Source organism: Chelonia mydas, chromosome 3 (genome assembly GCF_015237465.2).
Source record: "Chelonia mydas isolate rCheMyd1 chromosome 3, rCheMyd1.pri.v2, whole genome shotgun sequence".
In the NCBI taxonomy this organism is placed as follows: Eukaryota; Metazoa; Chordata; order Testudines; family Cheloniidae; genus Chelonia; species Chelonia mydas.
In genome coordinates this window covers 53,448,048-53,473,047 of record NC_057851.1, presented here as the reverse complement: position 1 = coordinate 53,473,047, position 25,000 = coordinate 53,448,048, and the positions used below count along the sequence as shown (strand labels likewise).

General features: G+C 39.7%; 1 protein-coding gene across 7 annotated transcripts in view; it reads right to left on the bottom strand.

The window, feature by feature from the left end:
• The window catches only part of COL19A1 (collagen type XIX alpha 1 chain), a 316,775-nt gene that overhangs the window by 79,799 nt on the left and 211,976 nt on the right, over positions 1–25,000 (bottom strand). For all 7 annotated transcript variants that reach the window (XM_037894282.2, XM_043542458.1, XM_043542459.1 and 4 more), the window contains 5 exons: positions 13,627–13,689; positions 7,230–7,265; positions 4,019–4,054; positions 3,870–3,923; positions 331–384 (listed from right to left, as the gene is read on the bottom strand). In XM_037894282.2, the coding sequence (XP_037750210.1) occupies positions 331–384; positions 3,870–3,923; positions 4,019–4,054; positions 7,230–7,265; positions 13,627–13,689 (243 nt within the window). The remainder of the gene's footprint in view (positions 1–330; positions 385–3,869; positions 3,924–4,018; positions 4,055–7,229; positions 7,266–13,626; positions 13,690–25,000) is intronic.

The following is a 25,000-nucleotide window of genomic DNA, read 5'->3' as shown; positions in this document are numbered from 1 at the left end:
GGTTGGATATCAGGAAAAACTTTTTCACTAGGAGAGTGGTGAAACACTGGAATGCGTTACCTAGGGAGGTGGTGGAATCCCCTTCCTTAGAGGTTTTTAAGGTCAGGCTTGACAAAGCCCTGGCTGGGATGATTTAGTTGGGATTGGTCCTGCTCTGGGCAGGGGGTCGGACTAGATGGCCTCCAGAGGTCCCTTCCAACTCTGTTATTCTATGATTCTATGATCCCCCATAAAAAGACCACACAATGACAGTTCCCATGGCACTATTTCATTGTCTAATATTTCACCTCAACAGATTTTACTGATTGCAAAAAATTACACAATACTTACGACTTCTCCTGGATGTCCTCTGGGTCCAATGGGTCCTGGAGGACCTTGCAGTCCCTACAGTGTGTGTGTATATATATATATATATATATGTATTAATTTGAGTTAAAAATCAATATATTTTCAGTTATATTATACTAGAGAATAAAGCACGCTATCCTCCATAGGGACATTAACAAAAGAGCTGCTAAGAATTATTTTCTACCTGGATTAGGGAGCAACGGTAACCCACACACCTTCTGGGTGTGGTGCTCTGTCCCCTCTAGTGGCACCAAGACCACTTAGAGATTAATGAGTCTGCTCCAGTCTTAGCTAATAGCAATATGGCTTTTAGCTCATGCAGTAGAGGCTCATGCACAAAGATCCCAGGTTTGATCCTGCCCGTTGACAAACAGGATCTGTCGGTGTTACACAACAGTTACTGTAGTTCATTCTCCAATGCCCCAATAGGATTTGCATTGTTATGCTACCCAATGAAATATATTAGAAGTTTCCATATTAACGAGCTAATTTCTCAAAATATGCCCAGATAGGGGGTCTGCTTTATGGGCCAGACCATCAGTTGTGTAAATCATTGTAGCACTGTTGAAGTCAATGGAGCTATGACATTTTACACCAGCTAAGGATCTGGCCCAGCGTGTCCATAGGAAGAGGATAACAGCTGCTGCTGAAAAAGTTGAAAAAAGAATCCTGCCCATGGGACTATAGGACTCCAACAAGCCCACGTGTGACTGGATGGACTCTAAGGCATTGAACTGGAAAACAATGAATCAAGGCTTCTTGCTTGAGGATTCTGTTGAAGGAAGTAATGCTCTATCTGTTTGTCATGGTTATAATTTCTACAAGATGTATATGCATCTGGGAAGGAACTGGAGAGTTTCTTTTTTAATTATATCACCTGTCCAAGGTCACTGAAGAAGGGTGAGAGGAAGGGGGCCCTAGCTATTACGACAGTAGCTACTACTCAGGAGACCCAGGTTCAAGTCCCTGTTCTGCAATAGACTTCCTGTATGATCTTGGGTAAATCAGCTTGTCTCTCTGTCCTTCAGTTTCCCATCTGTAAAATGGAGTTAATAGTATTTCCCTATCTCATAGAAGTTTTGTGTGGATAAATACATTAAAAATTTGGGGCACTCCTATACCATGATAATGAGAGCCATATGGTAACACTCATTGATTCATTCATGTTCTCTGTGTACATAAAATTTTCCTACTGTATTTTCCACTGCATGCATCCGATGTGGTGGGTTTTAGCCCATGAAAGCTTATGCTCAAATAAATTTGTTAGTCTCTAAGGTGTCACAAGTACTCCTGTTCCTTTTGCGGATACAGGCTAACACAACTGCTGTTCTGAAAATAGACGGAACAGTGTCCTTGGGTTGCTGCAGGGGTTTCCTACATCAGTGAAACCCAGATCAGCCAGCCAGGTGATGAATCATGCAGATCTTTCTAAAGGCAGCTGAGATGGTGACCATTGTTTTGGTAAGGTCCTGGGGGCTGATCCCAGACCAAAGGAAGCCAGGTATATGGCCTCTACCAAGTGGAGTTAACCAACAGTTTACAGAACATTTCCCTTTTCTGAGGATTCTGGGGCAGAAGAGAGAAGGAGAAATGTGATTGAAGATCAGGGGGAGGAGGGGATTTAAGGACTTATTACCCAAGAGTCTGAGGCAATCCTGTTTCAGTAGTGAAGGAACACAGATTCTTCTGTCTGATTTGAGGGACAGGAATAGTCAGAAATGGCTCCAGTGGTTTTTCTCTGGACAAAGCTTTGGATCTAGATTCCTGCTTGTGAAAGGAATGCGGAGGTTTGTTCTTAGGTTTCTATTTCACTGAAGATTTCCCCACAAGAAGCTGGGCCTAACTGGGCCTTTCCCTGAGGAAAAGGAGGAAGATGGGGGTTTGTGTTTCCCTAGCTGAGAAGCAGGAGTGGAGAAGAAGGTTGTTTTCTCCAAAACCTCCTTCAATGCAGAGTCCACTAAATTCTCAATCAGATGGGGACCCTTAAAGATTAAGGGCAAGGAGACAAAACTTGAAGATATCATCACCCCAGGACCAGATTCAGAAGTGCCAAAAACATTGGCCTGCAAGTGGACAGAATCTTGAGCCACATTGAGAATATTTGATAGGGCAATGTGAGAGGTTCCTGTTTACCAGGAATGGCAGCTTGGAATCACCAGTATTGATCCCCTGGGTCTCCAAGAGCCACAGGGAGTGCAAGAGGCATAGAAAGTGGTAGTGATTTGGATGTTCCCAGTTTAAAAGATTATTTTCATAGCTTCTTTCCAGGGATTCATGAAGGAACACACTGGCCTCCAGAGGTCTAAGGTCTTAGAGTGGGAAATTATGACTAAATTCATGTTTGAGTGGAGCAACCAGAGGCTGTGGAAATCAGAGTTCACATTATAGAGTCTGAAAAGACCTTTTGGGGAAGGATGGGCGTAGAATCAGAAGAGGCAGGAAACAGAAAAGGCCGAGTCATTCAGGCTATGAGTGTCTGAAGCTGAGGATGGCACCAGATTCAGAACCACTTTTGTACCTGATCGGGCTGGAGTGTGGTGCCTCTGCATGAGCAGCCCGCATGGTTCTTAAGTGAGGTGGGAAGGATGGACAGAATGGGCCCATTGCCAAAGGCTGCAGAGGAGAGGCACAGGAGAGGTATTTTTGGCTTTGAGAGGAAGACTCCATTGTACCTCCTATTCTATGTGATTACAGAGCTCAGCTGAGGCCTGGAGGAGAGATGGTTCCTCAGCTAAGAGGCACAAGCTATTTCTAGTGAGGAAAGAGAACAACTAAAGAAGTCTGCCTGCACTCTGTGAGGAAGAGGAATTGAGACTGATAGTGTTGCATCCACTCTGGCTACCATCTGGCTGGCTGACAGATGAGGAGGACTCACTCATTAGTCTGTACTGGTGATATCCACAAAACAAAATGTGTAATTGCACACATAAATAGCCAGACAAGGGATAGAAACAGCAGTGGTCCTAAAGGTTCCTTGCATCATTCTTCCCCAATGAGTGATGCTGAAATCAACCAGAACATTACTAACTAAAAGTAAAATAGCTATATTCTGCCTTCAATCTTGTGTAAGTCTCCGACTGACATCAACCCTGCTATATATTGTGGGTAGCATATATTGTATCACCTGCACCTAACCATAATTAATTTGTAATTTAGCTCCCTACACAGAATAAAATTGACACAGCTGCATAAATATTAGCATCAGAATAGCCTCTTTTTGGTTATGGAGGCCATATTTCAAAAAATGTAATTCCCAAAAAGTGCATTCAGACTTTTGCATACACATGTTCTTTGAACACAAATTCCCCATGCTGGCCACAAAATTCAGGGATGTGTGCGTATATAACCCCAGCTTGTATGTACACAAGAACTTTGGGCATGCAACTCAAGTACACACACTAAAAAAATTGGGCCGTACTCTATAAAGTGAATGAAATAGCACCCGAAGTCCTTTTACACAATGTCATAATAAGAAGCCATTACATGCTACTTTTAATTTTATAATAAATACTTTAAAATACCTCTGGTCCTGGATTTCCAGTGAGTCCAGGAGGACCACGATCTCCTATTTCACCCTAAAATGCATAATTTTCTCAAATAATTTAAAGTTATATCCACAAGAGACAGCTGTGTACAAAAGAGATATTGTGTATACCAATCAGAAAAATACCTTAATTCCTTGTGATCCTTTCATTCCAATTTCCCCCTGAAAATAACAGATATGATCACAATAAGTTGAAATTTAGAGTAAGATTGACTGTGTTGAAGTTACTACACACAGAAACGTTGTCTTATTAAGTTAGTTAACACAATTTAGCAAACAATGAAAATCTGGTTATTCTTTAAAGAGTTGTAGACGGAAAACTTTGAAAAGGATTGCCTTTTGAAAAATTCTATTTGCCGTTTCGGGTATGGTGATTTCTATTCTTCTGTTTTATTCCTAAGGATATTTGCATGAAAACAAAAGATTTGCTTAAGAATTCTGTTCCTGGGGCTTATTCCTCACTTAAAGTCATTACCCTGTTTGTAATATTATATGCCTTTCCAAAGCTACGCATTTTTACAGTATATCCCATTCTACATAGGTTCTTATACAGCATTCATCACCACAGTATGTGAACCCCCTTCCTGCAGTGCATAAAGCAATGTGACGAATATCTGTCATACCACAAAGAGAGGATTATGACTTACTGTAAGACATACAAAGCAGCAGTAGATGAAATCTTAAAGAATAAGGACTCTGATTTCTTGAAAACTTCTTTAGTAATAAAAAGTGATGTATAAAAATACGGCTATAAGAAAAATTGCTGGCAAATAAAGATTTTTAGAGATTCCCAAAAAGATTAATGGGTTTTTAATAAAGGAGGTTACATATTTTATGTACTATGCTTGATGTTCAGTGTTAATTGCAGAGTTAATGAAATAGCTGTAGTTTCTCACTAAGATGACTAGTGCATTTGCTAGTGTAATAGTTAGAACTCTGAGGGATAGTATGCTTGATCTTGCTACCTTTAATCTCTACAGCCAATATCTTATGACTTCAATACGAGCAGATTAAGGCTGCTGTTGAGATGCTTAGGCTCAGCTACTTCCATCTCAGCTCAGCCAGACCTTTCTTGGGATTTACAGTGCCAAGGCCTACTCTGTGGTGACCCTGCACTTTGTATTTAAAGTGCCAAAAATTCATCCCAGAATAGCTTCACAGAAATCAGAGAGAGGCCAAGGACAAATTTAGCCCAAGAACTGCAAGCACTGAGATTCTAGCTGCCCCCATGCAGATGTACAAGAAAGGGAAAGGTTCCTTTGTGCCCAAGGCTCTCTCTGAGTTTGAAGAGCTGGCAGTTGGAAACGTTGACTTTTTACTTGTAAACTGAGTGAATTTGGTATGCCAATAGTCGAGAAGCAATAAACATGGAACCCCATGATGCTATTTTTATAGTCAAGTTTCAGAATATTTGGCATGAGACCTATTAAAATGCACACAAAAAAATCACAGAATGCAAATGTGACAGGATTCCCAGGGTGGAGCCTGGGACTGGGGGACTGCAACACCCCCTTAGCTCTCCAGCCTGGGCTGTCTCTCACAATGCCTTGTGTGACAAAGTTCCTCCTTTACCTTGGTGGGTCTTGCACTTATTGGCAAATTTGCTCACCTTGGAGCTTCACGGCAGCCCTCAGTTTGGCCGTTTTCGTGAACTCACAGTCCAGGTCAACTCCTCCTGTGTCTGACCAGGAGTTGGGAGGATTTGCGGGGAACCCAGGCCCACCCTCTAGTCCGGGTTCCAGCCCAGGGCCCTGTGCAATGCAGCTGTCTAGAGTGCCTCCTGGAACAGCTGTGCGACAGCTAAAACTCCCTGGGCTACTTCCAACACTTTCTTTATCCTCACCATAGGACCTTCCTCCCGGTGTCTGATAATGCTTGTACTCCTCAGTCCTCCAACAGTACGCGTTCTCACTCTCTGCTCCTAGCGCCTCTTGATCCCAGCTCCTTACACACGCACCACAAACTGAAGTGAGCTCCTTTTTAAACCAAGGTGCCCTGATTAGCCTGCCTTAATTGATTCTAGCAGCTTCTTGATTGGCTGCAGGTGTTCTAATCAGCCTGTCTGTCTTGTCTCCAGAAGGTTCCTGATTGTTCTGGAAACTTCCCTGTTACCTTACCCAGGGAAAAGGGATCTACTTCACCTAGGGCTAATATATCTGCCTTCTACTACTCTCCTGTAGCCATCTGGCCTGAGCCTGTCACACTTGCTAGTGACAAGCAGCAAACCCTTGCAGGTACTGTTATCACTCAACACAACCACACGTGGAGCCCCACACCCAGCTAGATTGCATGAATGCTCCCAGAGCCACTCATGAATCAGAGAGAGAAAGGCACCAGCCAAATCCCCCCAGCTCCCAGCACTGTACCTCAGGAATATACCGTCTTGCACTGCTCACAATGAGCAGTGCAAATTTATTAATTGGTTCACTACTTCGTCAATGGAAAGGGATATACACCAGCCTTTGTAAACCTGAGCAGATTTACCAAACACTTTGGGCAAATTCACTGATAAACAGTTAAACAAACTTATTGACTACAAAATATAGATTTAAAGTGATTATAAGTGATAGGCAAAGAGTCATAGTAGTTACCAAAAGAAAAGAAAATATAAGCACTCACTCTAAACTCTCAATCCTATTAGACTGGGCAACATCTAGATTAAGCAGTTTTTCTCAACCCACTGGATATTGCAGTTTATAGTACACAGGATTCACCCTTCAAACCTATGCCACTCCCCTGTGTTGGAGTCTTCAGTCTTCTGAGTGTCCTTGTTTCTTGCTGCATAGGTGGGGGCAGGGGAAAGGCAAAGCAGTGGGGCCACTGTGTTTCGTTTTATACCCTTAGTCCATGTGCTTGGAGAACACAAGTCCAGGCATGTCTGGTGGGCACTGCTGAGTCACAAGGTGAAGCAATACCCCGGTGTGCCTCCTGTGAGTGAGTTATTGAACTGTAACTCCTCTGCTGGACAATGGCTGGTGATGTCCGTAAAGCACCCACCTGGACATTGGTTACCTCTTTTCTCATTGTCTCTGGAGAGCTAGTTTCTGGGTGCTTCCCAAACCCACAGCATATTTTAGTGAAAACTATACAACACAATTCTTATAATTTTATATGCATTAATGATACACATGTTTAGATGGAACAATGGGTTTTAGTAGATCATAACCTTTCACCTAATACCTCACATGGGATGCTTTATATGCAATATCACAATTATTTATAGATGAGGAATATGGGGTTTACAGGGCGCTGCCAGAGCTATAGAGTGTCACAGCAAATATGATGAGACAATCAGATCTAAGCATAAACATTAACTCAAAGCTTTAGCTGTACTTACTGGATCCCCCTTTTCTCCTTTTTCAGAAGACTCTCCCTGTGATAGTATACAGTAAATGTTAACACTTACATGGTAATTTTAAATGATAAATAGTTTGTATGTCTGTTTTTGGAAAACAACTCTTCAAAACATATAGAAAACAAACTAACAGTTATATGTATTCAATACATACAAACAACTTTATAAAATGTATAAACTATGAAAGCCCATTTAAAGATTACATTAATTTAATGATAAAGAATATGGACAGATAATAAAATGGGATTCTACCCAAGTTTGTTTCGTTTATGTCTGGGTCACATATTATATATTACATGTACTCATGAGCATAAAGCTTTCAAACCTGGGTCCACACATCATCATGCTCCAACTTTCCACCTGCTGACTTACTAGCATCAGCTAGAACTGGGACTCCTTGAAGCCCAACTCAGATAGACGGCTCCATTCCTGGGCCCCAACTCCTGGGACAACAGAGCTCCTCATTCGCCTGCTCCCCCTGCTGAAGGCAGGAGGAGGAGCAGAAAGTTGTCAGTTCAACTGGGCTTTATTCTGCTTTGGACTGCTTACCCTGTACAACCTGCTCTTGACTTTCTGATTTCCTGACTTGGCCTGATTCCTGGTTCTGGATCTCCATCTCTTCTCCTGACCCTGCCCTGGTTTCCTGACTCAGGCTGATTCCTGGTATCAGTCTCTCTGTTCCTAACCTCCTGGTTCTGAACCCTGGGTGGCATGGGGACCTGGCTACTTGCCTTGTACTAACCAGCAGGTCTGTCTGCCTATGTCCTGGGTCTGACACAGGATCAGAAACAGATATCAGAAAGTGATGACTGAATTAGTGTAAAATTAGAGTTAAATTCTCAAAAGCAAATGACTTTTAATACACAAAACCATGATTCTTTCAAATTAACAGCCTAAACTAGATTTCTGTTTGTATGAAGATAATTTACAGTACAAGGTTTTAACAAGAACTAGTTGATCCTCTAACATTCTGCGGCCTGACATTACTTCAATTTAAATCACTAGCAAAACTCCTATTGATTCAATGGAAGCATGACTGAACTTTTTTGCTATTTCTAGAAAAATGCAGTTTACATCTTTTCACCAGTCATGAAAAATTGTTCAGCTGAATCTGCTGTTGGAAAGCTTCAACTAAAACTAAAAGATGATTAACTAGCAAAGTCTTTTTCTAAACTTTGATCATGCTAAGAATGCTATTTTTTTTCATCTACGTATTGAAGATGGTACTTCTTCACACAATGCACCATCAACTTGTGGAACTTGTTGCTAGGGGGTGTTACGAAGGTCAAAAGTGTAACTGGGTTAAAAAAAGAATTAGGTAAGTTCCAGGAGGATAGGTCCATCAATGGCTATTAGTCAAAATAGTCAAGGATGCACCCCATGTTCTGGGTGTCCCTAACCACTAACTGCCAGAAGCTGGGACTGGATGACAGTGAATGGATCACTCAATAATTTCCCTGTTTTGTTTGAAGCATCTGGCATTGGCCACTGTCAGAAGACTGGATATTGAGTTAGACAGACCACTGATCTGACCAACTATGGCCATTCTTATGTTCCTAATTTAAGAGAAAGTAAAAAAATATTGTTATTTTAATCAGCAATCAATATTTCATTGTTTGAGATACTTGCTTTCTTTTGAGGTTTTAGGTACCTCCTGGTTGTGCCTAAGTCTGTGGTGTTTTGGAAATTCATGCATCTTGAAATCAGGAAGCAGAGAAGCACACAAAAAATAAAGAGGCAAAGCAAAAATGGACTAACCTTTTTCAAAGTGTAAAGAAGATTAATTTCATATGGGGCTTTTTTGGCCGCAGCTTTTGTCTTATTTTATGCTAGCAGGTCTGACCATCTCTAAATTATAGACTCTATCCTCACCCATCACCATCACAAAGGAAAGCCCCAAAAGACCATAAATGTTGCAATGTCACTATGATGGTAAGCAATGCAGCAGAGAAAGCATTCAGAGGACTCCGCACAACACAGATCAGCAGTATCCAGGGCTACATACAACGAGTATATGAAAAACTCAGCAGTGACTGGAGCACTCATTCAGCAGCTCATCCCTATTCAGCAATTTACTTAAGCACATACTTAACTTTAAGTTGGATGGGATTTAAGTATGCAGTTGGGACACAGCTTCAACACACCAGGGTTAAACCCAGCTTTGCTGCACTGCAGGTGGCCCTGTCCATTAGTCATTCTCATGCCCAACAGCCATGACCACCCTGCAGAGACATCCAGGCCAGAAAACAAAATGTAGGTTGTGAGGATGCTGGGCCCAAAGTCTACCATTGGAGCATATTTTTCTGTTCCCATCATTCTTCTACTTGACCTTTACTCTGTTTTCAAGGATTTGGCCCAATAAAAATAAACCACACTTGGCCATCACATCTAAGAATATGAGTTAGGAATTATTATTTGTTATTATTATTTATAATCATTATTTATTATTATTATTATTTCACCTTTTGCACCGGTCAAGCCCATTTCTCCTTGCTGACCCTTTTAAAAAAATAAAAAACTATTGACAATCTTTGTCCTTTTTTATTCTGACAAACGGAAAGAATCTTCCCCTTCCAGCTGCTCCTTGCACTGAATGTAGCATGAAATCTTGTTAATCATCATAACTGAAATGTGTGATTTAACCAGCTCCAACTGAATTTAAATTACTGCCTTCTGCTGGAGAGCTACTCAAAATCAAACACTTGGCAACACTATGATATATCTAGTGTGTCTTCTCTCTTTTCTCCGTAGACCAACAGTACAGCAAATTGGCAAATATATATTCCATTATTTAAAATACACAGATGCTTCCTGTCAAAATGTTTAAACCCAACATTTGACCACTTAATTTGCTATAAACTGCTTGGGAATGACCTACATCTTTTAAATACTTTTGGTTAACCATCCCTGTCACTTTATTAAAGAGAATTTTTTAAAATACCCACCATTTGCTAGTGCTACCAAATATATTTTTGAGCTCCTCTTTCTGGTTCAATAGATAATATTATGTATGCACATATTCCAAACACTGTGCACATTTCCTTTTGCTCTCCTAAAAACACAGAAAAAATATTTTTCACTGTTCCCCCTGCCCAATTCAGACCTAAAAAATGGACGAAATGAACAAAAGAAGACATAATATTTTCAGAGTTCTAAAAGAGCATTACAACAGTACAAACTGTCATAATTTCATCGCAAGTCATACAATTTTGGCCCCTGCTTGAGCAGGTCTTAAGATGACATGAGAATTTCAGCCCTACTGGGTGGGAAAATCCTCTGACAGGCTGTATTCCCCACTTCCCTGCCTCCTGGAGAGAAGCCAATCAGTGCTTCTGCAGGAACCGGGCAGAGCTCTCTCCCCACCCTTAAGTGCTGAGTTTTTGGGTAGGTGAGGTAGAGAGGGACCAGCTGACATTTCATAGAGGGGAAGGGGAAAAGAAAGAGCCCAGCAAGTTTCCTCCTCTGCCCGCCTGTTAAAGATGGGTAATCTCCCCTGGGTGCTCCTACACACTCCCTACAACACCAGACCTGGGAAGTGGGAAGAGGGCACGAACAAACCCTGGAACTAATTCCCACACCCAGGCCTGCGAAGACAAAGAGGAACCCCCTGTAGCCTCCCCCCACCAGATCTGAGAAATGGGGTGAAGAATCACTGAAGCTGCAAGAGCAGAGGTGGGGTTGGGGGCCAGAAATGCTGTGAGAGTTGCAGGGGAATGTATAATTAATTGCTGGGCGACGGGCAGATGTGGGGCTATGGAGGCAAAGAATTAATTAGACTTTGGGGGCATGGGGAGAAGCTGGATGATCCGCACAATCATGCAGCGCTTTATAAAAATCTTTGTAATTTGATCTCATATGGGTCTCCCAGTGAGACCTTCTGTAGCAGCTTACTTTATACATTTGAGAACAGTGCCAACACTGAAATTGTCGAAGACTGGGGAGTGTTCAAAAATCAAAACGCCAAAACCGTAAGATCATCTCTTAAAACAAAATCTCATTATTTAGGAGGGGGATTGACTCGTGATTTTTGAACACTTGGGTTGGATATACTGCATTTCAAAACAGTGGAGATTAAAAATATTGTAATGAACCTACTGGCTCATTACTGAGCACTGTGTTAACCGCAAATTCAACATCCAGCAAGTAGAGGGCTCTATAATCCTTCCAGTAAAGTGATGCACTGCTAGAAGTCAGAAAAGACCTAGTTCAGGAGAGAACAAGAGGTTGCAGGATGACTGCATTAGCAGGCTGGAGGCAGCAGCCTAATACTGGTTGTGGAGGGAAGGTCAGATAGCTTGGAAAGGCTGTGAGCCAGGCTGTGAAAGGCTGTGAGCCAGGCAAGAATCCTGTCCATGGCTAGCTGTGACAGGCAGATACTTAGAAGCAGCCTGCAAACAGCTGGGCCACATGCATGGGTCTGAAGATGACAGACGAAGAAACATAATTCTGACTGTGGGATCTCCAGGCCAGTGCATAACTGACTCCTGCAGGGAGTATCCTTGGCACTGGACCTGAGGTCGCTGACCTTCATACCACTTTATAAAACTACCCTTAGGGGTTGGAGTAAGAACTGTTGTGTATTAAATTTCTCTCTTTTAATTTGGAACCATTAAAACCTAGATGCCCAGGGAAAATGCAGTATTTATTTCTGGCAGCCCTCGTAATGCAATTCTTTCTTATTCATCATGCTGTATAAGTGCATTTGGGTAGAGGTGGGCAAATAACTGATTTTTCAGTTCACTGGCGGTTAAAAAAATCAGTTTGATCTTAATATTCTCAGAATATTCTGAAAAATTGTGACGAATTAAACAAGTAGGTGAAAAACCAGGTTTGGGCGAACAAATCATTTTTTTTAACTAATCATTTAGTTTCCAGACCTTTTTTAATGTAAAAGCAAAGAAAGTGAAGGAGAAGATGGTGGTGCCCCCCATGTTATAATTTTTAGCACACTAGCTAGGGAACTGGGAGACTCAAGTGTAATTCTCCCCTCTGTGGAGAAGGGATTTGAATTTGGGTCTTTCACACTATAGAAACATACCTTAGCTATTGGACTATGGGAATATTCTGATGTGTGTTTTTCTCAATCTCTTGTATTCAAGAAGGTCCACTGTGTGTAAGTAATTAAAACATCTTTGGCACAGGGACATCAAGTTGGGTCTCCCACACTACAAGAGAGTGCCCTAACCCGTCCTATAGCATAGTCTTGGGCAGCTCTTTCTCAGTCTCTCCCATTGAAGCTGCTCCACTTTGCATAAAATACTTGAATAGTCATTGCATCAGCAAGAGAAAATGACAATGACCCTAGTTGTCAAGGCACTCAACTAGGAGATAGAGAACCAAGTTCATGTCCCTGCTCCACTGTCTATTTATACACAGCAGAACAGCTTGACCAGGAGAGATTGAGAAAAACCCACTCCAGAAGGTCCCATAGCCCAGTGGCCATAGCCCAGTCTACAATGTAGGAAACCAAAGTTCAAATCCTCTATCCAGCAAAAGGGGAATTGAACCCAGGTCCCCCACATTCTGAGTGAGTGCCCTAAGCTGTGGGTTAGAAGTTGCAACATGCAAACACACAAACCTGTTTTGTGAATGGTATCTAAGTTCCAACCCACCTACCTCCCAAATTTTTATTTGGCTACTTTGTGTCAAATTTCAAATAAATGTGGGTGATCAAAACTGCATTTTCCAGTGAATAACTTATTTGTCCGAAAAAGTCACCCAGTTCTATTTGTGGGAACCCCCCAAGAGCTAGGAGTGCCTACAGCACTTGCCTCTGAGCACACAGTATACCCAAATCACTACCAAACATCTACGGGACTGGTGTACCATAGCATTCACAGCACTTTCCTGCAGGTTAGACATACTGGAGATGAGTGTCCTTTCAAATGGTACAACTGATTTTTCACTGCAAGAATGAAAATTCAACTACATTAAAGAGGTATAAGTCTAGAACTAATTGAATAAAATAGTCAACCTGTGTAATTCACTTCCATAAGAGTTTGTTGGGACAATTACTAAGGCTGGATTGAACAAAGGAGTGGATACTTACATGACTGGTTAAACAGCTGGTGCCATGCAAGCTAAGGTGATTAAACGAGTAATTATGTCTCTAGTTTCAGGGCATGAGATGAGCACCTCCCGTGGTCACTAAGGAATTTTTCTCCAGTATAATATTACACAAGTATTTAAATATGTTATTTTTTAATCTTCTTCCTTTCTCTCACTGGCCAGCGACCAAAGGCCTGATCAAGTGTGCAATCTGCTCCTCCTATGAAGGAGACTGCAACAAACCAGATGAATGAGACTACAGGTAAACTTAGGAGTGACAAGCCGGTTGGTATTTTGCAGTTCCTCATGCCATTATGTCTCAGATGCTTACAATTTCTCCCTTTTGTCCTTTTTGTCCAGGAGCCTCAGATAATCCTAGTTGTCCTCCATCACCCTGTGAAGAATTGCAAGCGAAATAATATAATAAATATAATATAAAATATTATAATAAATGTAACATGCAGTTACCATAATTTTGCAATATTAGGTCCTATGCTGATGTGTTATTTTCTGTGTAAATGCAAACATCCTAATTTAGCATCAAACAGAGGGGGTAAGATAACTTTGATGTAGTGCATAGGTTATGTGGTACAAGAATGTATTCTTCTCCATGCGAGAGATATTCGTATTCCATTCAATTAATGGGAGTTCTACATCTATAGAGAGAGCAAAATATCTATGTTGAGTACTACTGTGTAGATCTGAGAAGAGAATTTTGTCTTAAATCATTGGAAAGAACATTATTTTTATGATCATTATCACAGTAAATTTCTTAAGTGTGAAAGAAAGAAACAACAACAAAAAATCCCTTTTCTAATATGAACAAGCACCTCAAGAAATGTTCATTTTAGTTTTGAGCAGCATGAAGACACGGATAAAGGAAGAGATGGATTGATATTAGTGACAGTATATTCCCACTGTTCCTCAGAATAAGCAAACTGATTGAAGCAATTTGTCTTAAAATTTTATTTTTATTGAGACTACGTATTGTACTGTGTGTATCTACCCTTTCGCACAAGGCCTGTACATATTAAATATATAATAAATGGCTTTTTGCTTTAATTTTACATAGGGAAGACATGGTAAAAAATGAAGTAGGTATGTGCAGCAGAGGCAATGTGGCCTAGTGGCTAGCTGGGTCACCCTGGGTAAGTAACTTTACTTCTCTGTGCCTTGGTTTCCCCATGTGTAAAATGGGAATAATGATGTAAAATGTTTTGAGAGCTACTAATAACAAGTGCTATATAGATATTATTATTAACAATAATAAAGGAGATCAATTACAAAATATAAACTTCAGTAAGATTCCTATTCCTATTCCTTTTATAAAGGTATATCTTTATATCTTGATGGCTTTTTGTTCAATTTCTAGGGCACTTCAGCAGTTAATCTACATGAGTCTTAATCTGCCTGCTGGCTACTAACTAATATTAGGATTAGCTGCAGAGGCAGCTTAATAATGACTGTTGAGTAGCAGTTGACTTGATGAAGAGAACAAACCAGAGACAAATAGTTACTATAGATTGAATATAGAGAGTTATTGTTTATACTGAGATATGCCTTGATTTTATATGTATGGAAAAAAATTAAAATATTATTTTGGGAAAGATAATATTAGATCAACCAGCTGTATTTTTATATACTATTTGAATATCCACATACAAATCATTCTTTGTTAATTTTTTAAGATGCAGGAAAATATTTAGAAGAAGAAAATAGTGATAGAAAGTAGCAATAGATTATTCAAGAATTACAGAGAACATTGGAAACATTTTCTAAAACAGTTTATGAATATACTTTCAGTCACTTTCCATCGTGCTTTAAATTTTTTACCTTCCAATGCTTGTGACCTGATTGAGTCCCACAAAGCTGATTTTTCTACCCAATCTAAGGATGTTTGTAAGCAGATTTGATTTTAAAACTGAAGTGACCTTATATTTATGTACATTGAAATAATGATAAACCACAAAGTAAAGGCCAAATTCTGCGCTCACTTAAACCCACTGAAACCATATTGAAGCCAGTAGAATTGCACATGGTGTGGGCACAGAATAAGCCTTGACTATGTAGAGAAATAGGTAGAGATGAGTGGTTATTAAATTATGACGGGTCTTCAATGGTATCTGTCCATGCCATCTCCTTATTTGTCTTACGGGGATCACAGTATTTCTCATAATTCGTAGAAATGCCACTTTAAATAAACCATACAAATATCACCAGAAAAGACTGATACTAAGGACTTCACAAGAGTTTACCTACAAGGAAAACCACTGAAAAAAAATCTTCAGTGAGAACTTGAGACTGCTTTGAGAGGCCACATAAAATCAAGGAAATTGGTATTCCATTACCACCTGTACAGAAGGGAATCTCATAACCCACAGAACACACTATCTTGTGATTATATAAAGCTTTTCATCTTGCAGGTACTTTACAAATGATGTATTGTCAGTAAAGGGATTTGGCACCTCCCAAGTGTAGTGGAGTGCCCAGCCAGCATTCACCACATTATATAACAGTGTGAGAAAGCAGAAATTTAGATCAAGGATACAGGAACAAACCCCTACTTGTGAGAATAGCTCAATGGGATTTTTTAATGTCCAGAAAGAGCAGACGGGTTCTCATAAATATTCACCTACCCTAAACTACACAGAACTTAATTTATCTGTTTCAGTGGTTGAAAGGCATGGGTCCACCCTGCTGAGATTTAAACCTGTGGCTCCAGAGAGTCTGGGTATTTAAAACCTGATGTTTAGACTAGTAAACCATCTCTGCTATCATAGTAAATACTAAACTTAGCACTCCCTTGCTGAAAAGTTACTTGCTTGTGAATAAGTCATTAAACTCTTCACACTGGACAGCTGAAGGAAGGAGTAAGTTGGTGCTCTGTAAAGGATTTAAAAGATGATTAATTTCTTGAAACAAACAGCTGGCCTATATTTTGCCAGAAGACATTAATTGGGAAACATAAGATGCCCTAGGAACCCTTAGAGCCTCACGGTGGTGAGAAACATGACTCCTGTAGACAGATGCATATCAATTCCTGAGGACCTCCTCTGTCACTTTAGAATTAATCTTAAATAGTGTGTATTCAAAGAGAGCCTTTGCAATGTAAAAAAGGAAGATGTCAAATAGCCCGGAAGTAGAGAAGTAGCTTCAAGAAACAAGTTGTGGACAAGGAAAATACTTGATATTAACAGAATTTACTTTTTGGCAAGAAAAAGAAATTGCTAAGGTGATCAAATATACACATGCAAAGGAAGGTGACAGACCAAGCATAGAGACTAAGGCTCTGAATCTGGAAAACATCTCTCCTCAGGACACCACATAAGCATGTGCTTAAGTTCCGGTAAAGTCAATGTCCTGAATTGGGGCTTATATCCAGAAAGCATCTTATGTAATGAGTCAACTCATTGGGATATATCATGGAACGGGTTGCACTTCACTTATATCTTGTGTGCCATAAATATTGATGAAATCATTTAAACATTCTGCAGTTCTCTCCACCAGGAAGGAAAATTTATACATTTGGTAAAAAACCTTGTGAGCATTCAGAAGCTTTGTAAAGAGTCAGAGTTCCGACATTCAGCAGGACAGGTTGCATTAGAAAAATATGAACTATGAGACTATAGGCAGTGATGTATCTGATCTTACATTTTAAAGCCAAAAGGAACTTTTATAATAATGGCATCTTAGAGACTAACAAATTTATTTGAGCATAAGCTTTCATGAGCTACAGCTCACTTCATCGGACGCATCCACTGAATCCACTAACATCCACTGTTAATCTCTAAGGTGCCACAAGTACTCCTTTTCTTTTTGCGAAGACAGACTAACACGGCTGCTACTCTGAAACCTTTTATAATAATATAATTTGACCTCCTGCATAACATAAGCCACTGAATTCACCCAGTAATTTCTGCAGCAAGCCCATATTATATATCTCAGTATATATATGATATCTTAACAGCTCATTTACATGTATATTTGAACGTTTTCTATAGAGACCTAATTTCTTACTGTAAATTTTACTCACTTTAAATGAAACAGAGCTTGGAAAATCTTGTATTAAGGTTTAGCAGCTTACAGTGACAGAAAACTGAACTCAAGGCCAAGTAATATTTCCCAATTACAACAGACTGCAGAACTACTGGAAAAATCTCTGGTAAGGATTTAAAGGAATGACTGACAGTACTGTCAAAGTAATTTGAACTTTTATCTGGTAGGTGTAGGAGGGAAGATTAAATGAAGTCCATATAATCTAGAGGTACTGCAATAAAAATGTAGAACTTTAGAGAAGGCTGTTTGGAAATCAGAAATGACGAGGGTCATAAAAAATGTGACAATATATTTGGATTCCAACACTGCAGACACTTGGTTCTAGACAGCAAGGTTCAGATATTCAAAGTAGCCATTAGGTTTTTACAGAAAACATTTCTTTAAAACCCTTAAATAGCCTTGAAAATATCAACCCAAGTTTCTAACTTTCCATTCTATTCTCAGGTTCATCACAGGTCAGATTAAGAAACAAGAATTTAAACTGAGGTCTTTGAGGGTAAAAGAGGAATTAACAATCTGTCTTTGAGAAGGCTAAACCTCTGAGTTTTGTAAACCATGGGACAGCTTTTGAGAAGTAATATGTTTATAGCCCCCAGACTTGCAATTTCTTAAAGTTCTGCATTCTTTTTCCAAGATTGTGGATTCAGACAGGAAGAAACATATTTTTCAACTCAGGATGATACAAAATAGGTTTAATTTTCTTAGTTTGAATAATGAAACCTGTCTCTTATATAGTGCTTTTCATCCGTAGATCTCATAGCACTTTACAAAGGACTGATCAAAAGATATCAAAGAGGAATACCAATGAGGAATATATAAGTAGGGGAGAAAAATTAGCACTCCTGCAATGCTTCCCTCTTACTTTATTTATCTAATAACTTGAAAATATGAGCGCTCTCTCCCTTTAAGAGGCTTTACTGAGTTTTCGCATATATGGCTATTCATGGAAGTTTATGAAAAGTACCATTAGACAATCAAAGAGACTTTCACAGTTCCTTTGAAAGAGTAACTACCAAGTTTGATTTTTGGTCTCTTTCATAAATGGAAAGCCAAACTATCAAAAATTAAAGATTATGGTCTGAGCAAACAATAAATACACTCTGACATACACACCCTCTTTTTCATGTGGACACCAGAATGGCTGATTCAATGAGCACTAGATGTCTGTGTATACAATTAACCAGTTTATGGTATATGTGTGTGTGTGTGCGCATGTTTTTCACATGGGGACTTCGAAAATTTGGTTCTGAATCTCTACAGCTACAATTATTTGGATGACAAAGAATAGATCTCTACCTGTTGATTATAAGAATCACAATTTAGAATGCTTTTTATAAAGAATAATTGGGACTATATTGTAGAAGCTGCCTTTATAATATAATGCAGGTTAATATCTATAGAATCATAGTTCTTGAAGGGACCTCGAGAAGTCATCTAGTCCAGTCCCCTGCACTCATGGCAGGACTAAGTATTATCCAGACCATCCCTGACAGGTGTTTGTCTAACCTGCTCTTAAAAATCTCCAATGATGGAGATTCCACAACCTCCCTAGGCAATTTATTCCAGTGCTTAACCACCCTCACAGTAAGGAAGCTTTTCCTAATGTCCAACCTAAACCTCCCTTGCTGCAATTTAAGCCCATTGCTTCTTGTTCTATCCTCAGAGGTTAAGAAGAACAATTTTTTCCCCTTCTTGTAACAACCTTTTATGTACTTGAAAACTGTGATGTCCCCTCTCACTCTTCTCTTTTCCAGACTAAACAAACCCAATTTTTTCAATCTTCCCTCACAGGTCATGTCTTCTAGACGTTTAATCATTTTTGTTGCTCTTCTCTGCACTTTCTCCAATTTGTCCACATCTTTCCTGAAATGTGGCACCCAGAACTGGACACAATACTCCAGTTGAGACCTAATCAGCTCAAATAGAGTGGAAGAATTACTTCTCATGTCTTGCTTACATCATTCCTGCTAATACATCCCAGAATGATGTTCACTTTTTCTGCAACAGTGTTATGCTGTTGACTCATATTTAGATTGGGGTCCACTATGACCCCGATCCCTTTCCACAGTACTCCTTCCTAGGCAGTCATTTCCTATTTTGTATGTGTGCAACTGAATGTTCCTTCCTAAGTGGAGTACTTTGCATTTGTCCTCATTGAATTTCATCCTATTTATTTCAGACCATTTCTCTAGTTTGTCCAAATCACTTTGAATTATAATCCTACCCTCCAAAGCACTTGCAACCCCTCCCAGTTTGGTATCGTCCACAAACTTTATAAGTGTACTCTCTCTGCCATTATCTAAACCACCGATGAAGATATTGAACAGACCCAGACCCAGAACTGATCCCTGTGAGACCCCACTCATTATGCCCTTCCAGTATGATTCTGAACCAATCTCTGGGAACGGTTTTCCAACAGTTTTGCAACCATCTTATATTAGTGCCATCTAGGTTGCATTTTCCTACTTTGTTTATGAGAGGGTCATGCAGGACAGTATCAAAAGCTTTACTAAAGTCAAGCTATACCACATTTACCGCTTCCCCCAACACCCAAGGCTTGTTACCCTGTCAAACAAAGCTATCAGGTTGGTTTGACACAATTTGTTCTTGACAATTCCATGCTGTTACTTATCACCTTATTATCTTCTAGATGTTTGCAAATTGATTGCTTAATTATTTACTCCATTATCTTTCTGGGTACAGAAGTTAAGCTGACTGATCTGTAATTTCCAAGTTGTCCTTATTTCCCTTTTTATAGATGGGCACTATAATTGCCCTTTCTTTCTGGAATCTCTCCTGTCTTCCATGACTTTTCAAAGATAATCACTAATGGCTCACATATCTCCTCAGTCAGCTCCTTGAGTATTCTAGGATGCATTTCACCAGGCCCCGGTGACTTGAAGACATCTAACAAGTCTAAGTAATTTTTAACTTGTTCTTTCCCTATTTTAGCCTCTGATCCTACCTCATTTTCACTGCCATGCACTACGTTAGATGTCCAGTCACCACCAATCTTCTTGATGAACACCAAAACAAAGAAGTCATTAAGCATGTCTGTCATTTCCACATTTTCTTATTGTTCCCCCCCCCCCCACACACACATTGAGTAACAGGCCTACTCTGTCCTTAGTCTTCCTCTTGCTTCTAATGTATTTGTAGAATGTTTTCTTGTTACCCTTTATGTCTCTAGCTGGTTTGATCTCATTTTTTGTGCCTTGGCCTTCTAATTTTGTCCCTACATACTTATGTTATTTGTTTATATTCATCCTTTGTAATTTGACCTAGTTTCCATTTTTTTGTAGGACTCTTTTTTGATTTTTAGATCACTGAAGATCTCCTGGTTAAGCCAGGGTAGTCTCTTGCCATACTTCCTGTCTTTCCTATGCAGTGGGATAGTTTGCTCTTGTGCCGTTAATGATGTCTCTTTGAAAAACTGCCAACTGTCTTCAATTGTTTTTCTGCTTAGACTTGCTTCCCATGAGATCTTACCTACCTATATCCTAAATCAAAATACTGCACTGTCATCTTTACTGTCAGAGTTTTCCACATAAATAACATCTAAAGGGACAGATTTTGGATTGAGCTTCTGACCTGCTTGTGCCACTCTGGTGGTAGAATCCAGTCCAGTTGGCAAATCTCTCTCTCTTGCACATGGATAGACACACACACACACACACAATTTAACTTCCATACCTGGTTATAATGCCTGTATTGAAATGGAAGGAAGGAGATATTTTTCAAATAGGGACACTTTATGTTACATATTCCTACATTAAAACTATGGTACACTTTTAAAGGTTTCACAAGTTAAATTTGGTTACATAGTAAATTATTGGTTCTAAAGTCATTATCATTCCTTCTGGATAAATAAAAGTCCTGTAAAAGAGTGCATCATTTAAGCAACATAAAGTCCCCCAATTCTGGGAACCAGCAGGTTATTTCACCAAGGATCAGTGTGGCAGAGGTTGAAAGAGATAATGTTTGTATCAGGCTTAATTGAAGTCTGCTCTGTTAGGTGTAGAATCTTTTTTAGTTTGTTACTGGAATGTCTCTTTGAAAAACTGCCTTCCACAAAATTAAACTGAAAAAAAACAACTAGTTATCAAGCAGAAGTAGTTACTGATGGGACTGGACAAACAACTCAATTATTGAATCTTAATTTGAAGGGTAGTAAGGTTTTGTTTTCATTGACGGAGACAAGAACCATGGCTTAGATGGACTAATTTTCAATTTTTATCAGTAATAATTATACTTTACACTTTTACTGATGCCTTTCAACCAAGTAGTGTAACTGCTTCATAGAAGACGATACCATGTTTAGATACAGGGGTGGTGGGTGCTCTAGAAAAAAAATGTATTACTTAGACCTGTAAAACTCAGAAGAATAAAATATACTGGGCTAAGTTTTTCCCTTGCAACTGTCCCTTCCCCTGAACTGTGTCTCCAATGAGATTTGCACACGTTGGAAATCAGAACAGAACATGCTCTGTTAGATCCTTGGAAGTAGGAAACTGGGAAATTTATAGCTAAAATAATGTATATATCTCAAACCTGCGCTGTCCATATTCTGCAAAAGAAGTAACATGTTGTTTTGATGGTTGTGAGAAATACTCATTTAAATAACAAAGGGAAAATATACTGGGTCACATCCTTGAGTCTCCCTGAGATACATTTGGTGCAAGCATGGCACTATGGCAACTATGGGAACTGAGGCCAGTTCAGCCCCTGGCACAAATCAAAGCAACCCAGGGTATTTGGGCTGGAGGCAGGAGTAGGTGGTGTACAGCAGCTTTGTGGGCTTTATATCACATGGAGATTTGTGTGTGAGAAGCTGAATTCCATTCAATTTTGAGAAGGGCTCTCTCTTGCTAAAATAGAATTATTTGGTTATGTGCTATTTAAAATAGAGACTATGCAGATCCTTGCTGCTCCCCCACCTCCCCGCCAGAGTCCCACCACTGTGGCACTGCTCCCCCCCATCCCAACACCCCCGGCCCCAGAGCACTCTCTCTTTTGTGTAACACTTTCTCAAGTGTTTTAAGAGCCTTCAAGATATTATACACTGAAGATATTATTGTTAGGCAACATGAAAGAGGAAAGCTTTTGAAATCTTCATAACATGAATCTATAGAAAAACCCTATGATCCTGCCCAAGGACTTGTAAGCACATTCCTGTCATCTGCAAGAAGATAGCAGCGCAAATCACTTTTAAACCATCATGCAAAACAGGGATTAGGGAATAATTCAGTATTAGAATTCTACTGTTTTCGTTTGGGTTAGTGGATAGGAGCGAAGACTTTCAGATCAAGAGCCAATGTGAAATTCAAAAGAATGGATCATCAAGAGATTCCAGATGAGTCTCAATAAAAACCTGTAAAAGGGGTTGGCTCTTGATCACATCAAGAAGGCCAACCTCAGGAAGCTTCCAACTTTAGGAATGTCCAAATGGGGCATGGCCAAACAAGATTCTGCTTTGTGTAAAATCATCCAGGCCTAGGGAGCCAGAAGGGAAATATTGAAATGATAAATACTTATGTCTCTGTAAATATAAAGCAATAGAGATATTTTTCTGAATAAAGGAGAAATGCAGAAGGATCTCAAACAAATCCAACTGTTCAATTTTAGAGTAACTACTATAAAGATCAGATAGTTCAGGAAAAGAGAAATATAAAAATCAGATAGTTCAGGAAAAAAGAAAAATGTAAGGAACATTTTGGCTACGCCAATACACAGTGTTGCCATGACATTCTTGATACCTCTGACAGTTCCACGTGTTAATGTGTATGAAAGATGCTACTTGTGAACTAGATATGACAGAAGATCTTTGTTATGTGATAATTTTCCATTGTGGTACCAATTGTTTTGGACATAAAGATGTAGTGATGGATTCATGGAAGCAGTTTGATATAACTTCTGAGAAAATAATAGCTCCCAGGAGTAATGGAACTCCAACTATGATTGAAAAGAAAAATGACACAGTTACCTTGCTAAAATAAAAACATAACTGATATCAGAAAAGGGCTCGTCCCATGGTGATATATATATATATATATATATATCTTTTCATGCTGCTTTTCCATAAATCAGCTTTCTGTGAAGAATATTAGGTTATTGTAAGTGACATTATTATTATTATTATACCTAGCTCCTATATTGTGTTTTTCATCCATATATATCAAAGTGCTTTACAAAAGAGGTCAGTAACATTATCCTCATTTTACAGGTGAGGCACAGACAGGTTAAGTGACTTGCTCAATCCACAAGTCTACACTGCCTCTCTCCATAGGTCACACTGGAAAGTGAGCAATGAGTATAGTTAATATATTATTTTGGGTGGAGAGGTTGCTGGAAATAGAAGCTTCTGAGCATGAGACTTGCTCTTGCCCCTTCAAAGGCATACAATAAGGGGATGCATCGTCAAAGCAGACTCATGAGTGTGCTGAGAAAAGGTTATATGGCTTTCACTCATCCAATTATTTTGAGTCATTTCTCCAAGTATAATTCAATTTTCCCTTTCTTAAGAGGAGCTAGGACCTGTGACTGAAGGGAGCAGGCAGTTATGTAATTCAAAAGAGTGGATCAAGTGCAACTTCCCCTTTTTCTCCTCAACCTTGAAAATAAAGAATCACTTCCATAACATGCTCAACTCCTACTACTTACTTTTCTGAGGAGTTAAGAGTCTCAAGGTTGGATCAGCACATGGGCTCCTGCTCACATTTCTTTGCCCTTTACACTGAGACATCAGGCTAGATTGATAAATCATTATTTCAATAAAGTCTTAGGAATGATCGCAATTTAAAGCCATTGTATCAAGAATATAACACTCATTCAATGCACATGCTGAAGTCAGATGGCTGTCCAAGGATGCATTTCTTGAGGGTGGCATCATTTGGCTCCTATATAATCGCATTTTAAAAAAGCATTTAAATGAGGTAAATTTGAAATTGCAAGGGAGCATGATTTGCATTCTGACCCCAAAGCCTTTTCCTGCAGGCTCCCTCTGTTCCATTAGAATGCACAGAATGGCAAACATCCAGTTTTCCCACACATCTAGAACACCATTCTGCAAAATCCTGATGGGGTCTCTTATCAGCGAATCTTCCGTGAGGTACTGTACTCCATGATAGGATGACTGCCACCATTCTGTGTAGCAGCTCAGAGACCAAACCATTCATCATTTGCACTGGTGTCAAGCAGGGCTGTGTCACTGCTCCAACACTCTTCTCCATTTACCTTGCCATGCTCCTGTTTCTCATCTGTGACCGCCTTCCTGATGGAATAGGGATTGAGTATCATATGGGTGGTCAACTCCTCAATCTCTAACATCTCCAAACAAAATCTAAGATCATGAGAATTGGCATAACTGATCTTCAGTATGCAGATGATTGGGTCATTCTCCCACACATAGAGGCTGACCTGCAAAGTACCCTAAATCTTTTTGCAGATGCCTATCACAGCCTGGGTCTCTCTCTCAACATTGGGAAAACCAAGGTATTCTACCAACCCTCACCGGCACAAACTACTCTTTGAAGTCACAAATCACCATCAGTGGAGAACCCCTGGTAAATGTGGAGCATTTTTCATACCTTGGCAGCCACCTCTCCCAAACTGCCAGTATTGATACAGAAATCAAATACAGGATATGCTGG